The following is a 21,811-nucleotide window of genomic DNA, read 5'->3' on the forward strand; positions in this document are numbered from 1 at the left end:
TTCACAAAAATCTCTGATTTATTAAATTTTGTTCTCAGCACATGGCATCGTAGTGCCTAGCAGAGATAAGTGAGAGTTTACTATTCTGAACATATAGGTTAGGTTAAATTATACATAATACGCATAGCCTATTTTTGGCCCTTTGCGATACCAGACGAAGTTCAGTTACTAGGTTCGTAAGGAAAAGCCATCCTTTATGATGCCTGCGCTTGTCAGAGACTCTGTGGCCACAATATAGATATCTCTTCCAGGGTATCGTACCGTGGGGACCCCAGATGCTTACAGCGTACTCTAGCCAGTGCAGAACAAGTGCACAAGAGATCCTCCATTGTCTCTCTGGTTCCTTGCTTTAGACACTTCCAGCAGTCCTCTCGTTCCGTCAGCCCCATTATGTGGGCGCTTGTCGCCACCAGACGGTGGCCAGTCGTGTGGAACATATATGTACATATATAGATAGTTTAGAAGTATCTAAACTACTAGTTTCGCAGATCTGACTTCGCACAATCTTCATGTAGATTACCGCAGATCCAGTAGGCAGTGGATAAGGCACTATTTCTTCGGTGCAGAGAGCTATTCGAAGACCTTTCGGATATATTTCTGTAATGTTTACTAAATTGATAAGCTACCCATTAGTAGTCAGCACTAAAAGGATGATAGTGTTAGATTAAAACAATATTTGTATATGCATATTTAGGGACCCTTTGCCTAGAAGAACGGATATTTTTATGCACTTAGAAAGCAACATAAAATGGAAATCCACTTTAGTAACGTTTAATTAAATTCTGTAAGACCCTAAATATTATCTACTAAAGACTTTGATCAATTTACTGAATCTTTAAGCTTCGCTGGCACTGCAGACCACTTCATGCTTACTTGCCTCTGTGAATGTATTTGTCTGTTTGCTCGTTTGTGTGGTTTCATAATTTTTCCAGCTCAAATAACTGTCGGAAGTGAGTATTGTATTGATGTTTGCATTGTGTTTGTGTACGCAGCCACACACACACACACATACATGTATAGGCATAGCAGTGTCACATAAATGTGTGTGTTTGTTGTTTTTGTTGCTACAAAAATCACACGTGTGTACGCATTCGTGGCAGACCGAAATAGTCGAAATGTAAACAGGACACGCCACGGTTCCCGTTTCGCCACTGACGCTTGCTACCGCCACAACATAACGGAAATCGTCAGCTTGATTTTCTTTGCTTTTGTTGTTGTTAATGCTTTTGTCTTTTCATACATTCTATTGTTTATGGCATGCAGCAAAGTTTTTATTGCATTAACCGGTCACCGCAGTTGGTTGTCTTGTTGTTGCTGTTATTCGCTTCGATTTCCGCCACCAATTTCACCGATCGTAATAAAGTGTGCGGTTTTCAAAAATGGTACAAATTCTGGTTAGGAAATTTTTGATGAGGTTTTAAAAGATTGTTTAAATTTTTGTTTTTAAAGAGTGTTACTAATAAATATTGACTATAAAATTTTGGTTGAAATATTAAAAATAAGAATCACTCCTTTGATGTTTTTTAAGTCATTGCTGATTTGTGTCATTAAAAATTATCTAATTATAAACTCGTTATTCCGATGAAGCGTAAGAATTAAATTAATTTTTTTCAATTTCAAAAAATTTATAAATTTTAAAAAATATTTTTTTTAATTATTTTTGAATATTTTCAACGATTTTATAGAAATTTTTCTATATGCTACCGAATAAGTTTTCGTATTCAAATCGAAAATTCCAAGCTATCTTTCCATTTGGGCACCGCGCGCACAAAAGTATGCAATATTTTTCAAGTGACTGCACCTTCTACAATAATAGCAAAGAATTTAAATAATTCCGAAAGAGGAAATAAATAAAACTTAACGCGTAAAAAAATAAAAACAAAACTCACGATTGCTGTTGGAACAATCAATGAATTTAAATCATAATGCGCCGCTATCGATGAACAGCGTATCGCACACACATGCATTTTTTCAATATGCATCTTTGTTTTCAACTGTATGTGTGTCTAAAAATATGAATATTGCGCTGTTTGCTGTACCGTTTTGCTTTTGTTTTTGTTTATTTATTAAATTTTTTATTTCACTTTAACGATGCGGTCATAAATGCGCAAGTAATTTATACAAATATTTCTGCTTTATTTAAGATATTACTGCGCATTGTTTTCGGTTACATAATACAACGGTAATAACAACATAACCGAAAACAAAAATTCGCTTAAAAATCCGTTGTGCGCATTGTTTGGCGATTGAGTTACAAAATTTTCGCAAATAAAGCCACGTTGATGGGTTTATTATTTAAACACTGATCGTGCAGTGGTTTTGGCTTTATAACTGAAGCTTAAATTTCATAATTTTGCTGCGCTTTTCTATGGAACGGTAAAAATCAAATTTCAAAATTCTACGCTTACTACGAGAATGATTACTAGTGCGGAGATTTTACGCTCCACAAAAGAATTTTAGCTTTTCTCTGAATTAAAGATATACTACAGTCTGTCAAGTAAGAACGTGGTCGGGATAATTTATAAAAAAAAATTATTTATGAAACTTTCATATTTATACAATATATAAATTGTACACATTATAAACAATGCTGCAATTTGGTCAATATATGTCCAGTCACCACCGGCGTCAATAATTGCCTGGCATCTCCAAGGCATGCTCTCTACTAATTTGATGCGTATTCTAGTGGTAAGGATCGCTAGATCCGACGAATTTCGTAAGACAACAGCTTCAAAGTGTATGTGCGTCTTCCACGAAGCTTTTGCTTAATATATGCCCACACATTTTCAATAGGGTTTGCATCGGGCGACTGCGACGGCCAATCCAATGTAACGATGTCAGATTGAGTTTTCCACTGAGTACAGAGCTTGCTGCGGTGTTTAGGATCGTTGTCCTCCTGCAGAATCCAATCTTCATTTTTTCTGATGAACCGTCGTTTGCATCGTTCGCAGAAAGCCTTTGCGTGAGGACAGAACGTACCCATATAGAACAGTAAAAATGACATTTTCAAAATCTCTATCAAAATTCTGATGCGCTTTGTCACACGTTTTTCAGTTACCAGAAGCTTCTTCATTGTATTGCGTCATTTCAGATCATGAGTATGAAGAAGGGATTCGGATAGTTTCGTAGGATATATCTAAACCTTTTGCCATTAATTTTGCTTGTCCTTGCCGCAGTGTTAAAGCAAGATTCCGCGAAAACAGATTCACTATCCTTTTTTCATTTTTTTGTTCACTTTTCCTATCGTGCCACGTTCTGGTAAATCATCGACATTTTTAGCCATGATATATCGCTGTATCCACTTCTGCATTTAGCAGCCGCTGATTGCGACATTTTGGGACCTTTCGGGTGGATGCAAAGGAACACAGCCTCGTAGCGCGACGCGTACTTAGCACTCATGACCTTTAACGTAATTCTCTTTCAAAAGATCAACAATAACTGAACCTTTGTTGACAAAACATGAAGGACAAAGCTTCCCTCTAACGGCTCGCAAAGGAATTAGAGCGAAATCTTTCATTAACTGTCGGTAAAGTCGACCACGCTCTTACTTGACAGACTGTACTTCAATTATTCAAACATACGTAAAGGAAAGCAAAGCTGAATAACTTCTTAAACAATACTTGAAGTTTGGGGAATGAAATCGGTTAAGACACTGAGACTGTGGGCCAATCTATTCACGCTATTTGGTCTCATCAAGCCCAAGCAATAATGAGCCAGACGAATTTTGATCCGTAATTTAATAAACCTATATCCTTTCAGAAGTCGTAACCTTAGCAACGGGGTTACTTGGCCGAAAGTGAACGAAGTCAAATCTGATCATTTCTTAATCATAAATCCTTGGGAGATACAAAGATAACAGTTGACTTTTGTGATGGCCTTTAAAATTCTATATTTCTTTTTATTGAAAAAGATACCCTTAGACGAAGTTAATGCTTAGGTATGCCTCATGAGTGGTCAGAAAGTCAAAACTTCAATCAATCAATCTGTTGTAAAATCAGAATTTTATCTGTGGCGATTTATTCGCCCATCTACAGCTTTATATAACTGAAAAGATGGGCTGCTGACCATAAAAAAATGGGTTGTGGAAAGAGGTTCAGTAATCGCATAACAGAGCAAAGTTTTAAAATGGAAAATAAACGAAAATAAAAATTATTTTTCTCGAAATTTTGCTTGAGTTAGGGCTCTTAAAATTATTCGAATTTCTGGTTTGTAACCATTCGTATGAATATTAACCGATTAAGTCGCAATGTTACGACTATTCGAATAGTTGCTCGGCTGCGAGTGTTTGACTAAATGAAAATCATTTGAAATCAAAACAGTCTAAAATATTTCCTTACTATACTGCTAAGTTTCTATAAACTCATATCTTCTCCGTTTCTGGCGTAGAACACCGCTGACGCGATTATAGCCGATCGCGCGCCAGTCGTTTTTCTCTTCACTACGTGGCGCCAATTGGATATTCCAAGCGAAGCAGGTCCTTCTCCCTGGTCCTTACAACGAGTGGAGGTTTCTTCCTCTCTGCTTCCCGCGGCGGGTACTGCGTCGACTACTTTCAGAGCTGGAGTGTTTTCATCCATCCTGACAACATGACCTAGCCAGCGTAGCCGGTGTCTTAATTCGCGTATGTCAATGTCGTCGTATATCTCGTATAGCTCATGTTCCATCGAATGCGATATTCGCTGTGACCAATGCGCAAAGGACATAAATCTTTCGCAGAACCTTTCTCTCGAAAAACTCGCAACGTCGACTCATCCGCTGTTGACATCGTCCAAGCCTCTGCACCATAGCAGGACGGGAATTATGAGTGACTTTTAGAGTTTGGGTTTTGTCTGTCGAGAGAGGATGCTTCTCAAGCCTACTCTGTCCGAAGTAGCACCTGTTGGCAAGAGTTATCCTGCGTTGGATTTCCAGGTGACATTGTTGTGGTGTTAATACTGGTTCCTAAATAGATGAAATTATCTACAACTTCAAAGTTATGACTGTCAAACAGTGACGTGAGAGCCAAGTCGCGAGTGCGACGACTGTTTGGTTGATGACAGGAGATATTTCGTCTTGCCCTCGTAAATCAGATACATAGAAAAAATTGGTGGATGTTGAACGTTTATTATTCGAATAGTCGAAAAGGAGCGGTTAATCGGATGCTGAAAGCCAAATATTATTATTCGACTAATGCCCTGTCTGACTAATCTACTTAGTCGATTAGTCGAATTCCAAGAGCACTACTATGAATGCCACGAAAATTTTTCATTAATTTAACTCAAATTCCAACAATTTATGCACTCACAAAATTTACTTTCTTTGCTACTAAAAAAAATGATAATCAATCACCAAACTAATATGTATATATCTATTTTTTGGTTTCTTTTCAGACCCGCCCGCAGTGATGTGCCGTCCATGTACATCGAGGAGGACGCGCTGAACGACGAAGAGGCGCTGGCCGGTACACGCTCCGCCGACATACGCGCGGCACGCGTGCTGCCCTCGACGCTGGGGCCGCGCTGCAGCGCCAGCACAACGAGCAGTCAACACCACTACATCTCCGAGGGTTTCATACAGTACGCACAGCCCAGCCTCAATGGTACGAGCAAAATACCTAAATCTATACTTAATAAACTATAGTCTGCAAAATTTGTTTTATACTCTACTCTACTCTACTCTCTCTTTGATAACTATGTAATTTGTATGTATATATGTGTGTGTGTTGTATTTACTACTATATTTAGTTTGCAAATCTTTGTTTTAGTTGTAGTTGTAGTAGATTTAGTTGAAACTTTTCTACTGCTTTACACATTTTTTTCTCTCCACTTTATTTGCTTTTAGTGCTTCTACAACTTTTCTCTTACCACTCCCCAACTGTCTTCTATCGTCTGTTGTATGTATTTGTGTGTGTAAAAATAAAATAAAATTCAATAAAGTTGCTTTTACTATTTTCTATTTGTCTTTTTATTTGTATGTTTATTTAAATGTATATGTATTTGTTTATTGTATGTATGTGTGTCGCTTTGTAAAAAACTTGTTCAATTCGATATTTTGCGCTAACTTCCTTCCGCTTTCTCTTTGCTCTACTTATTTCTATGTATTTGTGTTTGTATTTGTATTTGTATTCGTACTTGCAATTCAATGTTCGAAAGCGGTTGCATTAGAATTTTATTACGAATAAGTAGTTGTAGAGTGACATGTAAAGACACTGATTTGCTCGATTCGAAATCATTCAATTATTCTATAACTTTATTTGCAACAACAAATTTGCCGAGAATTCAACGCAGAAAACCATAAAATTCATAGTGGACATTTTTTGCATTTATTATGCGGACAATCCCAATAGAATTACATAACAAGTTAGAAATTACAATAAAATAGGACTTAAAAAAAATTCTTTCTTAATTTTAGAAATTGTTTTTTGTTGTTCTTATATTTTCAAGCTTAAAATATTTGAAATTTTTTTAATTTAAATTTCCTTAAATTTTGCAGATTTTCGAACTTTTAATTTCTTTAATGTTAAAAATTTTTAAATACAAGGTCACAAATACTGAAAACTTTCGAACAACTTCTTAAATTCTGAAATTTTTTGAATTTAAAATTTTAAACTCAAAATTTCTTTAGCTAAAAATTTATTAAGCTTTGAAAATTTTCGAACTTCTTAAACTTTGATGATTTTAGAATTAAATATCCTTAAATTTCGAAAATTTTTTGATCTAAAAATATTTTCAAACACAAGAGTATTTAAATACGATTTTTTATATTTCAAAAATTTTTCGAACTTATAATTTTCTAAATTCTGAAAATATTGCAACTTACCAATTCGTAAATACTGAAAGTTTTTGAATTTAAATTTTCCCTAATTTTTAATATTTGAATCTCTTTGGCTTAAAATTTTGAAAGTTAACTATATGTATTATTTGAAAATTTTGGACTTTTAAAGTTTTGATAATTTTTAAAATAAATATTTTTAAATTTCAAAAATTTTTACCTAAAAATTTTCTTTAATTATAAAAGTTTGTATTGAAATTTTTAAAATTCAAACTTCAATTTTGATTTTATAAATTTTCTTGAATTTTGAAATTTGTTTAATTATCACAATTTTTAAGAATTAATTTTTGATTTTTGAAAAATTTCGTATATAATTTTTTTTTAATTCTGGAAATTTTTAAAATATATGCTTTTAATTTTAAATATGGTTTCTTAAATATTCAAAATTTTCGAAATTCTTGAATTTAAGTTTTCTTTAATTCTGAAATTTTTTTAAATTTTATTTTCTTTAATTACGAAAATTTTCGAAATTTATTTGTAAAAATTTTTAAGTTAAAAGTTTGATGCTTTCAAAATATTCAAACTTAAAATTCTGAAAAATTTCGAACTTATAATTTCTTATATTCTGAAAATTTAAATTTTTTAGTTATAATTATATAAATATGAATTTTAAAATATTGAAAATTTTCAAACTTTAAATTTCTTAAACTGTAAAATTTTTGTATTCCATTTTACCATAATTCCTAAAATGTTTGAACTTTTTCATATATAAAATGTTTTGCATATAAAATTTTATTCTTCGACAATATTCGAACTTAAAATTTCCTAAATTCTGAAAAATTTCGATTTTATAATTTCTTTAATTCTGAGAATTAATAATATTTTAGTTATAGTTTTTCTTTCAAAATTTTAAAAATTTCGAACTTAAAGTTTTTAAATTCTAAATTTTTTTTAATTTTAAATTTACTTAATTATAAAAATTTTTGAACATAAAACATATTAATTTTGAAAATTTTCAAAACATTTTTTAATTTGAAGTTTTTTGTTTTAAATGGTGAAAATTTTTGATTCATTTTCATCATATTTTATTTTGTATCGAAATTATTGGAACATACATATGTATGTATACATAAACATATGTATTAATAAACTTGGCATTTTATCTAACAATAAGTTCAATCGATTCAGGCTAGATTGATCGATTGATTTCACACTTTTTTTTAATGTATTTCAATATATAACTTTCGAGAAGTAAAATCAAATAAAATAATAATTTATATCAAAACCATAATCACAGATTATAACTCGAAGTCAAAGTAACGAGCTTGACATAAATCGACTTATTTTTTAACACCATCTGACCGAAATATTGCACTACTCATTCAATCTTCGAATGAATAAAAAAATATGAACATTGTAAAAATTTATTTACTAAACAAAAACTATTGTACTTTTTAATAGAATTTCAAAAATTTCGGCATCTTTTTAGTTATGTAATTATAATTTTGAAAAATCTTTGTGATGCATTTGTTGTAATTATTTTCTACTTTGTTGGCATGTGAAAAATGTAATTATAAAGCATATGTGTAGTTTTCTATTTTAAGTTTTAATTTTATTTCACTCAATTTATTTTTCAATTTTTACTTGCTTGTGTAAATACTTTCAAAGCCATTGTCAATGTATAAAAAGCGTATTGTACAAATATTTTTATCAAATTAGTAACATTCTATGTAATAAGATTATGTTAAATTGATTAGACTATGTATACTTGCCTAGTCATAGTATCAGCTTAAAAATTATAGTTTTTAGCTTAATAAATATATTGGACGATGCTCTCCCTGTAAAAGTACTCGTATGAGATTTTTTATTTATAGAATTTGTTTATTTTTTGCAATATTTTATTTAATTTTTCCATAACCATTACTTACACCAAAATATGTGAAAGTCTGAGATTTTGAGTTCAAATGTATTCAAAAATAAAAATTTGGCCTCGAAAGGTTAAAATGCAAATTTATATAAAGAAAAGTTCCGTTATGTAGCAGAAACTTCTCCATTATGCTCATTATATTCTAAAAATCGTAATTTATCAGCACAACGACAATCATCCTTTATTGGAAAAGTTTCTTTTTGAGTAACATAAAGCTTTTTGGTACACCAATTATTTCCAAAACTATTCGTCGCATATTACTTGCTATTTGAGTACTTGTTCGCGTTCTCTCTCAATCCGTCTCCAGACAAAACACTGCCTCAAAGCACTTTGACATCTACAATTGTTGGTCATACATTTGTTTAACTCATATCTTCTTATATGAGCGATCAGTAACGAAAGTGTGTAGATTTCTCCGTAAACGCCAGAAATTTCAGTAATAGCTGGATTTTGGTTATTCACCCTCGGACAATATTTTTCTTGAAATCATATGTATTAAAAAATTATTTCCACTTGCATGTCAATAAAGTTCGAGTTTCGTGAACTAATTCGATTTATCCGAAAAAGTTATCTGGAAATTCACAAGTGAATATAATCTTTTAAATAATGCTTTAAGGCATAGAACTAACTCTTTGTCAAAGTCCTAATCCCTACTTACCAGTATTCTATGTGACGACATCTTCCATATGTCAGTTTTCTTTCAAGTATTTGTCATTTTGAGAATTACGTATTTGTTCTTCAAAACACTTCAGTTAAACTCCGTCAGTAAGAACACTTCACTCGTGCCCTTTTGTTCTTCTGCACTCCTTTTTAGACCGAATGACCAACCCTTCATTCAAAGAAATTCTTTCCTACGACAGAATGAAAATCGTGCATTAGTTTCTCTCATTTACGGATTTGTGCGATACTTTGAAATCAGCGCCATCTATTGGATAGTTACTTTGAAGATTTTATTTCGTATGGTATATACATATTTTGTCTGCGTACAAAATTACTTGAATGAAAATGTATGATTTCTAATTGGATCATGACTATAGCTCTACTGGTCTATTGTGCCCTGTCGTACATCACATATGGTTACAAGGATCCAGCATTCTGGTCCACAGGTAGATTATCAAACATTACTTTTGCGATCTCCAAATGGCGTGGTTTTGGTCAAGATCCAATTCTTTTGATACGACGCTAGTATTGCAATGCTTCACATCCACAACAATAACCAAAATGTGTTGAGCCGATGCATAAAAGATGTTGAGATCTTTTACTATATCTCAGATGCCAACACAACGATTTTCAAGCACTGTTCCCTTAACTTTTACATGCGATCTTTCCAAATCAGCCATCTAACCTCACCTAACCTACAACATAACCATTATCGGAGATGTATGTACGTCTCGTACACGGTAAAAATTCGAAGTCTTTAAGAGCTTCACTAAATACTTTATGCCACTCAAATACTCGTGTTCGTGATACTACCTTGTGCTTCTCTATGTCTGCTTTAATATATCAATTCGAATTCAGCCGATGTGAAGCCACCAAACAGTATCGCTCCTAAAGTGCAAACGCTCGTTCGCTCACGGCACTGTGTAGCTCTTTAATCCTTGTTGTTCGTATTTTTAATGATTTAATTTTCCTTCATTTCGATTTATTATATGTTTTTGTTGCTGTACAAAAACATTACATCCGGTGAATGCGATGTTCGTACAACCCACAGCGTCTGCGGCACTTAAGCCCAAATGTTGGCTCAAAGCGACAGGCGCGCCGAACTTTTATGCCGCTCCATCGGCTATTGGAAATTGAAGTTAAAATTTCAATTATGCAACACTCGAGGACATGCACGATTGGGGCCGACGATTTTTCCGCCGAAGCGCTTGTGTTTATTGTGCGCGGCATTGTTTGAATTTCATTTATTGTTAGTCGGCCATTCAGTCTTTGGCAATAATTGTTGGCTACGAAAGCGACTGTGTATTTGTGTATGTATGTGTGTGTGTGTGTGCTTATGCATATAAATAAACGCTTATGCATATTTATGTGCGTGAGTGTGTGGGCGTGTAATAAATTACGTACAATACAACGCACTTGTGGCCAGCTTTGTTGATTGCTGCCGCTGTTGTTGTTGCTATGTTGGTTGTTGTTGCACTCAGCAGTTTGTGGCCTGCATCATGGCGAAAACACGAAAAATACATTTGCAATACAACAAAGAGAACGCCGGCAGAAAAAAACAGTTGAAAAACAATGAAAAACTAAAAAAAACACAACTTGCAAGCTACAACAACAAAAACATTATTGCTGAACTGGCGTGTGCACACACAAAAATACGCAATAAAGCGCGCAAATAGCCACGAAAAGTAACAATTGCACAACAATCGAAAATGCATTTCACCGCAATAACAGCAACAATAACAACAACAGCAATGGTATGAGATATAACAACAAAACAAACGACAGCCACAGCGCGCACATCGTTGAGGCCCTGAGCTACGCGAATAACACTGAATGGCCGGCAAAAGCAGCTCTCTACAACAACAACAATAATAACAGCGGCAACAATAAGCGCACACAACAATAACAAGAAAGTTTACAATTTGTTATTTGATGTCAACATGATGAAGTTGAAAGCATCAACAATGGTGTCCACCAAACCGACAACTAAATAAACTTTACGTGCAACATTTCCGTTAGTGCCACATGTGCACGCCAATAAATATACCGCTCAAATACATACACACTCACACACATGTGTGTGTGTGTGTTTGTCTGCGCCTACACATGCAGTTTCAATAAATTTACTTATAGTATGTGTGTATTTAAGGGCGAACCAATTGCACAAATTGAGAGACAACAAACCGCGGTGCCACCCTCCTCCCTCCGCTGTGGTGATTGCAATGAGGCACTTTTTATTATTTTATGTATTTGAATATTATTGTACGCTAAATATAGATCGGAGTTTTGAAGATTTGTTGAAACATCACATAATTTAATGGAAAATCGGCCTAAGCGTTCCGTGAGAGAGCAATATTAAAGATTTATACGTAGTCAATTTGGGCAGTATTTCATTATTTATTATTTGTCTTCGATAAAAAGCCACTACAACCATCGCCAACTCAGAGGTTCGTCCATTCAGTAGAAGATCAATGACGACGGTCTGCTACAATCTCTAGTCCTCTCATCCGTCCATCTCTTTACCATTCTGTCAGGGGATTTACCATACAATTTTCAAAAAGTCGGTAATTGCTAGCTTAAAATACGGCGTAGTATCTTTAATTAATAAAACAGCGAAAAAATTTCATATTGCCCTGTTCCATTCGCAGTAGTGTCGAAGCGTTCAGTTCAGTCAGTTTCAGCGCTCTTTAAATATTTAAACGCGTTTTTCTGCAAACGGTATGAGCTTCTAGAATGTGCCTCGTCCACCCACACCCTTGAAAAACATGATTTACTCTAGTAATAAGCTTAGTTCGGCATAAAATACAAACAAATTATTTAGGTTTTTTTCTGTTTTGAGCCTGAGTGAAATAGTAAAAGAGCCTATCTACTTTATAGAGCTTTCTAAAAGCCCGTATTGCCAATAATAGTATTTGAAATTTAAACGTTTATTCAAGAAAAATGTCTGTAGTCACAACATCTTCCCATCTTTTGCGTATGCGTGGATTCTATCACGAATGAACTGCGTTGTAGCCTAAAATGAGTCAGGTCTACTTGTGATACCCGGTTCTGATGGGAGCTGTATGCCAGCGAGGGCATTCTGCATTTACCGTAACAAATGATAGTCAGAAAAACGAAACTCTTCAAAGCTTTTGTTTCTAAATAATTTGTCATCGTTCATGCAGCACTATTCGCGAATACAGTTTGATTAGTTATTAATAGTAGTGTTCTCCATGTAAGGTTGCACCCAGTTTTAGAAGCTATGGTATAGAAAGCCTACTGATCCCACCAAATACAGTTTATTATCTTGGCGTCATGATAATTGATATACGTCGATTTGGCAGTTTAACCAAGTTTCTCATGTGGCTATATAACGGATCCATTTTTCCTCCCCACTCACAAACCGATGCATAACCGACTTCTTTTAGAAACGTACAAGCAGAAATCCTGATGATTCGTACGATAAACTAAAATACGATGATTTTAGGTGGAGGTGTTCTTCATATTAAAGTAGTATTGAAGAAGAACTCCACGCAGAAACACTCTTTTATTAAGATAATCTAATTATTGTGGTTTAGGAGAGATCGGAGACCCCATAATTATGTCTTTTGAGAAATAAAATTATATGTAAGTAGTGCTTTAAAATTTAGTGTTGCCACCTTTAGCGTTAACCACAACCAAAACACGTTGAAGCATGCTGTCTACCAAGCTTTGAAGAATCGGTTGGGGTATGTTTTCACAACAGTTCTCAAATCTAATAAAAATCTCTTGTTTAATGGAACGACAAGAAGTTCGTTCGAGCTTACCATCCAAGTATTTCCATAAATGCTCTAGAAATTTTTATCGAAATATTCTTTCGTAACTGGACTTGTACTTTGGAGTTGGTTTAGTTTAAGTTGTATTTACTCTCCTCACTCCAAATTACTTTTTTCCAAAATATTGGCGACATTTGATAGTACTTTTTGGCAAATTCCAATCCCACCTTCAAGTTATTTTTGCTGATTAAAAGTTTTTTGATCTTGTAACGACTGGAAAAACTATCTTCTCGTATTCTACGCTGAATTGTTCGCTCAGAAACAATAATTTGAAAGGTTTGCTGAATAAATCGGATTATGAGAGTCGCTGTTTCTCCACTTCCCTCATTATTTCAGTCTATTCGCGGATATGATTGCCCTTGGAGGCCTAGTCTTACCGCATTCTCTAGTCCACCATTTTTTTTGTAACTTCTGATCACTTTTTGAACTGTGACGTTGCTCATATTAATATTTGCTTGCGATTTTGTCGTACCTCAGTTACTATTGGTGATCCTGAATAATCAATTTTCGCAAATCAACACTTATTTCTGTAGCTTTGGCATTTCACTAAGAACCTTACAAGTATTGACGAAAACCGCTTATTGATATAATATGAAAATAGTGAAAATTTACCTATCTTCGTGTTGATATTTATAGTATAAAAATGATTTATACACAGAAACTCTAAGCACAAATATTGTCAAGTTACATTTATTTTTATCACGTACAAAGTTCAAGTGATCATCAAAAAGTCTACATTCTGCTAACGAAGCAAAATCGTACTGTTATTCCTTGCTAACTTACAGAATGTACTAATTTTATATGCAACTTTTTAGTTTTCGAACATTTGGAAGAAATATTCAAAGATTAGTAGAAATGAGTTAGTGTACTCGTATCCATAGTTTATCGGATGCTGTGTATATGTAATCAATGTGATGAGCTCAGCTGATTTAGTCATGTCCATCTGTCTGTCCGACTGAACATACGCGCACTATTCGTTCAGTTTTTCAGATATTGGCTTAAAATTTCACACAGATCCTTTCCACATCAAAAATTGTCGGAACCGCAGATATCAGACTAAGATAGCCTAAAATAAATATATGAGGATTTTACAGCGACCTAAGATCTATTGTGCCCAATATAACAATACTGCTGACATAGAATCAAGTCTTTGTAAGGGAAACTTTTTTATTTGATGGATCACGGATTATTATCTAAAGCAATAATGCGATCTCCAAAGATATTACTCAGATCAGATCGCTAAAAAGTATAGCTGCCATACAAACTGAGCACTCAAAGTCAAGTCAAAATTCTTTCAATCTTCACAAAATTTAACTTGCATGGATTACTATCTAAGTCAATGTTAAAATATCTAAAGAAACTTTCCGCTATATATTTTAGCTGTAATAGAATCTAAACGAACTCATTTAAATTATTATATTGAAATTTCTTTATTTGCGAGGAGTATGACAGCTTCGGTGTACCCGAAGTTGACGCGTTTCTTGTTCTTTTTTTTTGGTTTTTTTTTCTATATTGTCAAGCTCTGTTTTAGAGCAAACAGTGTACTTTATACATACATGTATACATACATTTTCTGAATCTTTTGATTTTATGGCATTTGAGAAAGCAAAAGTCTATTGTCAACCAAAGCTTTGACATAGCTATGTGAAAGATAAAAGCTCACATAATTTTAGTACAAGTAGGAGACAATTTCTGTAGTAATTCAATCAAAGAACAGTTCATATGCCGACTTTGTATCTTTCGCTCACTTTAGTCACAAAATAAGCAATGCGAATACTTACAATTACATTACAGCCATCATTGAACATTGACTTAGTGTTGCACCGTTGTGTAAATAAAATACAATCACCAGCCACCCAATACACATTTTACCATGTATACATACACTGAAAGCCGATATGAGCAGCTGTGTAATTCGAATATTACAATTAAGCCAAAAGTACTTACTGAACTTTTAGATGAACCAAGTATTTAGAAATTTCTTTTACATACATACATACATACTTTTCCGAAAAATTTGAGAAGTTGCGTAGGTTGAGTAATTATTGTTCGTTCTTGTTACGTACATATCCCTCTTAGTTAGTCCAGCAATTAGTTAGTGCTGCCATAGCGTTTGTTAAACCTTATGTTTCTTCTCTCACTCACTCTCTATCTCAATTTCTTTTCTAACTCCTACTATCTCCCTGTGTAATCAAAAATGTTATTCAAGCGATTCGATTTTGTACTCATCTTTTTCCAACTTCCTCTTCTTACCTTACCGCTGGTAGTAGTCACAACAGAAAATCTTCAAATTTCCCCCATAGAAAATTATTCCAACTTTTTTCTCACAAAAAGCAAAAAAGAAAACAACAAAAACAATTTTCTCGTAGGCGACTTCTTAATACCTCTGCTTGATTGCACCAACAATGCCGGCAGTAGCAACAATTTCACAGTCACAGCAAGCGATGGCACCGGCAGCACAAGCGGCAAGTGCAAGCAGTGCTCGGGTGTTGCAGCTGTCAGCCGCTCGAAGCGTTATCCCCCCTACCTGTGCATGCCGTGCGGCGGCAGGGGCAACAAAATCATGGCGCCACTGAATGGAAGGCAACAGAAATTACTGATTTATCAGAGCTGCAGTGATGTTTGAGTTTGTACAATTCGACTATCACTTAGCACACACACACAAACACATGCAAACTCACATACACACAAAATGACAGACAGACAGGCAGACTTACAAGCACTCATACTTACAGTAGTCAAAAAAACAACAACTTGTCTAATTAATAAATTCAAACCTGACAGACCTATGCCCGCTTCTTTGGTTGTGCTTTGTCGTAGGTCGATATATTCTCACACACACACATACATACCAACATACAGTTGCACAATTTTACGACTTTCCAATCATTTAATTCATCTCCTTATGCACTTTTATTTCTGCATTTGTTCTGACTTTTCGGTCTCTCGTAATTCCTTCAACTTTACTGATTGCCAGAGTACTCGTGGAATTCGACTAGTTACCGTTACTTTAACGGAGAAAAAAATTCTTTTTTTTTTGAACAAGTTTAGCAGCTTTTTGCAGTATTTATGTAATACACGTGTCTTTAATTGCCACTTAGAGCGCTACCAACAGCTAAGTTGTTCTTTCCACAAGATTTCAGTTGTGTTATAATAGAAGAAAGGTCTTGGAAGTATTTGTACAGCCTCCAATGGCTTGACTGGTTGGTGAAGAATAAAAGACGTGAATGTTTGGACTTTAATTGGGTTGAGATTCAAAGCCGTCATTTCGTACCGGTCGGTAATGTGGACCGCTTTAGCTCACTGTTGTCTCAAAAATTAAAAGGTGGTTGGCTGAGGTGTGGACTTCTTTCTCATATCATCTGCTTTGAAATTATAGGAAGTTGATTATAAAATATTCAAAATGCTCAGTGGCTAATTCTTCTTGACATTTCTAGTATAATTAATTTCATTTTGAAAGCAAATTAGCTATAGCGGATTTGTCGCCTTTCACGTTTTTCCTCCATTTCCATTTCCTTCCATTGAACTAACAAATTAAGCGCTTTTAAGAAATGAGTCGTAGCAGAACTTTTATTAGATTATTTTTGAAGCCTCTTTTGGAGTCTACGAGGTGTGTTCCAAAGTAAACAGGAAAAAAAACAAATGGTTTTTTTCAGCAAAATCAATTTATTTTATTCAAAACAGTGTTCTTCTGCTTTAATACAGCTTTTTGTATAGTCCAAAAGTATGTCAAACGAGTGTTTTAGCTCGTTGGCCGTTGGTGCAAGCCTATTGAATAGCCTCTACGTCTGCATAACGCTTTCCTTTCATTGGCAAATGCATTTTTCCGAAAAGGAAGAAGTCGCACGGTGCCATATCAGGTGAATACGAGGAGTGATTAATGGCTAAAATGTGATTTTTAGTCAAATAATCCGTCACAAGCGTCGATGGATTCTGAGAAATTTTTGATCGTCAGTCAATCTGTGCGGAACCGTGCACTGCGATAAAACGATGTCTTGGAGATGTTCAATTCCATTTCCATGAATTACAATGATGATTTCGGCTGATTTTTGATGAATTCACGCATAGTTTCAATGGAATTTCCGGTGATCACGGATTTTGATTGGCTTATTTATGTCCTCAAGACCACTTTGAAAACATTGAAACCACTGGTGCACTCTGCTACGGGATAGGCAATCTTCGCCATAAACTTGTTTCATCCATTGAAACGTTTTGGTAAAAGTTTTCTGTATCTCAAAAGGTTTCAATATAAATACTAAAATAAATCACACAGTAGTCTCTTGAAACGTCAAAAAATTAAAATCTCGTCAAAACTAGTCAAAAATCGTTTTTTCTCATAGTTCGTAACGTTGTACCTTTAAAAATAATGTATTTAAAATTAAAATGGATTTCTCAAATAGTTTTTGAGTTTCAGTCTTCTAAAGTGATGCCCTCTGGTTCAATAAGCTCTAAACCCACTTTACTCCGAACTACATTTTTCAATTTTGATTGGATGGTTACTCCAAAACAAATGATCAGATCGCTTAAAAATTTTTCTTGCATATTCTGCATATAGTGTTTCAAAGAACAACCTACAAGTAACCAAGCCAAAATTGAACAAAATTTTGGACGAAATTTAACTCTTTGTATAATTCCCCAATTCCTGATATATTTTTTGGCCATAGATCTTTCCGCGGAGAAGAGTATGTTCTATCAGAGAACTTTTTATTTGGTTTCATGCACGGAAAAGCTAAGAATAATTTCTGCGGTGAAAGACCTTTTTGGGCGCCATCAGATATACCTTCATAAGTCTTCAGAGGCATACCTGGTGTAACAGGGTAAAAATGACGATTTTTGACAATAAAAACTTTGCTAAGTATGTCAAGTGTTTTAAAGTTGTAACGGTATGCTTATAAGTATTTAAAGAAGACACTGTAAAACTTGTGAAAAAAATTGTGTATATTACATATATTTACTTTTATTGTCAAAAATTCCGCTGTTACACCAGGTATGCCCTGACGACTTTCGAAGCTGCACATATGCATGAATATATGTACATGGTATGTGTATCGCTTTATTCATTTATTAAATGACTCGTGTGTACCTATAAATGCGAAACATGCAGAAACTAAGAAAACAACTTTCATGACCAACATGGCGTATACGTAACCAAATACAATATAATCCTTCTTTCGACGAAAACTATTTTATAACGCTTTACTGTGATATATAATATTTACATTTCTCCGTCACTTTCCTCTTAATCTTAACTTCAGCTGTACAATTTCGAAAAAAATATGTATATATACTATATATATAGCTATAAAGCAATAAAGCAGGCTCCAATTCGATTATGCTAGAAAATTGAAACTTGCAATATAGTTTTAATTTCTTGCTATTGACTCAAAATATATGTTACATAACACATAGTAAATTTTATTCAATTTTCATTGCTTCAACTCACTTGTGTGCATACTCGGTTTTTCTTAATTGGTTATTTGGCAAATAGTTACAACAAATTGCATATTGGTTACGGCATTTTTTGAGAAGTGTGTGAAATTGAGCCATATGCGAGGTAAATTTGTTGAAAATATTTTTTAATTCCTCGAAGTGAAAGCAACAGCTGTTTATAACGCTGTGATTTGACATATGTAAATTGAAGATTTTGCCAACACATGTTGCAAATACAACAGGAGATTAGCACACACACATGTACGCACGTGTAAGCAAGTGTGTTTGGAGTAAGCATTTTCTAGTTTCTATTTCCAATTATTACTTTTATTTCTCAATTTTCCGCAATGATTAGATTTGCTGAGAGTGCATTCGTTCCTTTTGCTTGAATATATACATATTTTTTTGCCCTAAAATCACAAAGAATGCATACAACATGTAAAGCTCGATCGTAAGCTGCTGTGGTTACTAAAATGTGCACAGAAAAAAATGCATGAAAACTAATAGGAGTGTAATTAAAATCAAATAAAATCAACATTCGCTTTTCAGTTTTTCAATTTTTAATACTTCTTGTATTTCTTGCGCATGAGAAGTAAAAATACTCACAGGTATTATTTGCATACGAGCTGACGTGCGCTCAGAGAGGTGGGCAGCCGGTAATAGATGGGCGGCCCATTAGGCAGCCGCAAGTGTAAATATTGGCATTAAATACGCAAATAACTGTGAGCAGCTGGGTGGCAGGAGCCAATTTGAGAAGTGGTGTGGCATTTTATAAGCTTAAACACATAAGCACACAAATATAGGTGTATCTGTATCAAAACACATAATGCAACACATGACAGTCAGTGCGTATACGCAACATCGCTGCGTATGAGATATGAGCGCCATGTGTATACGTTTGTGTGCGCCATTAGCAGGCAATTGATTGTTTTCTCAACTCCACTATTTCTTCTCGTCATCGTCATTTATACTTTGTTTGTTTAAAAATTGCCTTTGCTACGTCAATCAAGTCAAATTAATTGAGAAAAAATGACAGCTTTACACAAACTCTCACCTGTCAAGTGAAGCGTCGGCTGCAATGAAAGCTTGCGTAAAGCACTCAAGTTGCACAATGTGACTTTAGTTTATGCCTTTGTATATTTTTTTATAACTTAGTTTTTGTTTTTGTGAAATTTTTGCTTTGCTTTGTAACAAAATATCCTTGTTTTTGCTGCGTGTCAAATGCCATAATATTGTCGGACCTTTGAGCGCAGCGCTCACTATTAACGCGCAGCTCATTAGAGTAATGACCTTTGCCACTTACAAAGGTGTTACTATATGACGGCGCATTATGTTACGCAACTATCGCGTCGCTTTGAAGTTATTTTCGCTTTCAAAGTGAGTATTTTTTCCGTTAAAAATTATTTTGAGAAGGGCACATTACTGCGTGTTATAAGTTACGAATTTACTTATATTTATTAAATTAATTTGCTTGAAAAATCTAGTCGGACAATATTGAGTGTTTAACTATATTAACTGAGGCTTAATTGTATATAATTGAACTTAGTTTTAAAACAAATATGATTTTTTTTTTTAATATTTCGCAATATTTTAATATCGCTTCTGTACTGTAAATGTCCTTCTGATATTTCTAAAGCATAATTGACACTTGATTTATACTTTGTGCATTTCGAGTCTTCATACAAAGCCTTGAAATCAAATTGATCTCATCTTAAGAGGGAAAAAAATATTACCTAAAAATATTTATAAAAAAATAATGGAATGTTTATTCGTAAAAATCCTACAACATTGGTTTGACTGTATTTTTTGATTCTTTTTGAGATCATATCAGAAATTAGAGTCTTCACGAAAACCTCATTTTTGTCACATTTTTCAATATTGTTCGATAACACACTTGTCTTCACGTCTAACAAGAAGTCATTAAGGGGCATATCTAGTGCGAAATTTAAAAATAAAAACGCTTTTTTCGATAAATAAAATTCGATAACTCAAATCTCAATTAATCTTTATCCATCAATAGCTTTCTCTATTGTTTTGAGTGCTGAGTGATATTTTGGTTATTCTTTTTGAGCACAAAGCTTAAGGTCTTCACGGTAAGATTTTTTTCCGAAATCTCATTTTAAGTCACATTTTTCAGTGCTGTTCGATAGTATACTTGTCTTTACTTCATTTAATGTGGCATATCAAGTGCAAAGTTAAGAAAATGTACTTTTTTCGATTATTAAAATAGTTTTTGACTAGTAGCCTCCTCAAGCGTAGCCCTTTAGTTCAATTAGCATCCTCAATTTATCTCCAACGTAAGTCATTTTAGGCACAATATTTTGTAGCAGAGAATTTTTTAGATTTGAACCTTGCCGAAGTCGGAGGAGCTTATTATGAGTGCAAGTAGAGAACTGAGTTCTGATAGCCTAGCCTATTTCTTCCCGATGGCTATGTAGTACCAACGATTCTTCTAATCCTCGGAAAAGTTGTTAAAGTCAATTTCAATTGACTCAAACGGTTTCCCCGGAACAATCGTTTAGTTTGCCGAATAGCCAGAAGTCACATGGAGCTCAATCAGGCCAACACATAATTCCGGATTCTTTTTACGAATAGCTTCGCTCAAACAACGCATAACATTCAAATAGTATTCCTTATTGACATAACCTTGATTTTTGACCAGCTTTTCGGCTTCAGCTCACGATATTTGGTCGATTGATCTGGTTGTCTGTTTCCGGGTTGTAAGCGTAGAATCATCGACAGTAACAATACGTTTCATGACTTTCTAGTAGTCAGAAAACATTATTTCACAGACATTAACTCGACGCCGTTTTTCAACAAACTTAACTGATTTTAGAACCAATCGTGCTTTCACTTTTCTTAAGAACAATTGATCCAATCGATATTTCAGCGATGCCAGTAAGATCTTTGACTGTTAATCGTCGATTCTGAAGCCCAAATTTCTTTGTTTTATTGATGTGTTGATCATCAGTTGATGTTGATTGTTGATTTTTTTCCAACATTCTGAATTTCGCACGCAAAATGTAATGGAACTTTTTTGTTCACCTTATAACTGAAAGAAGTTTCTTAAATAATTGTATTTTATAGCTGCGTAAGAGCAAGTCTCTTGAATTGGATATTATGAAACCTTAAATACAGTGAATAAAGTCGAATAATCTTTCTCTCTCTCATTTCTTTATCATTATGAATTCAAAACTATTTAAATCTTTTTATATTCATGCAGAAGAAAATTTTTTTTCAAATTTCTTCT

General features: G+C 34.1%; 1 protein-coding gene across 5 annotated transcripts in view; it reads left to right on the forward strand.

The window, feature by feature from the left end:
• Window positions 1-21,811, forward strand: part of LOC105227625 (neural cell adhesion molecule 1) — a 291,474-nt gene that overhangs the window by 263,437 nt on the left and 6,226 nt on the right. For 2 of the 5 annotated variants that reach the window (XM_049448693.1, XM_049448692.1), the window contains exons 16-17: window positions 5,370-5,578; window positions 15,501-15,757. In XM_049448693.1, coding sequence (XP_049304650.1) covers window positions 5,370-5,578; window positions 15,501-15,757 — 466 coding nt within the window. Of the gene's footprint in view, window positions 1-5,369; window positions 6,404-15,500; window positions 15,758-21,811 lie in introns of those variants that run through there. The other 3 variants (XM_049448694.1, XM_049448695.1, XM_049448696.1) reach the window with 2 other exon arrangements.

The sequence above is a fragment of the Bactrocera dorsalis genome, chromosome 2, assembly GCF_023373825.1.
Source record: "Bactrocera dorsalis isolate Fly_Bdor chromosome 2, ASM2337382v1, whole genome shotgun sequence".
NCBI lineage: Eukaryota > Metazoa > Arthropoda > Insecta > Diptera > Tephritidae > Bactrocera > Bactrocera dorsalis.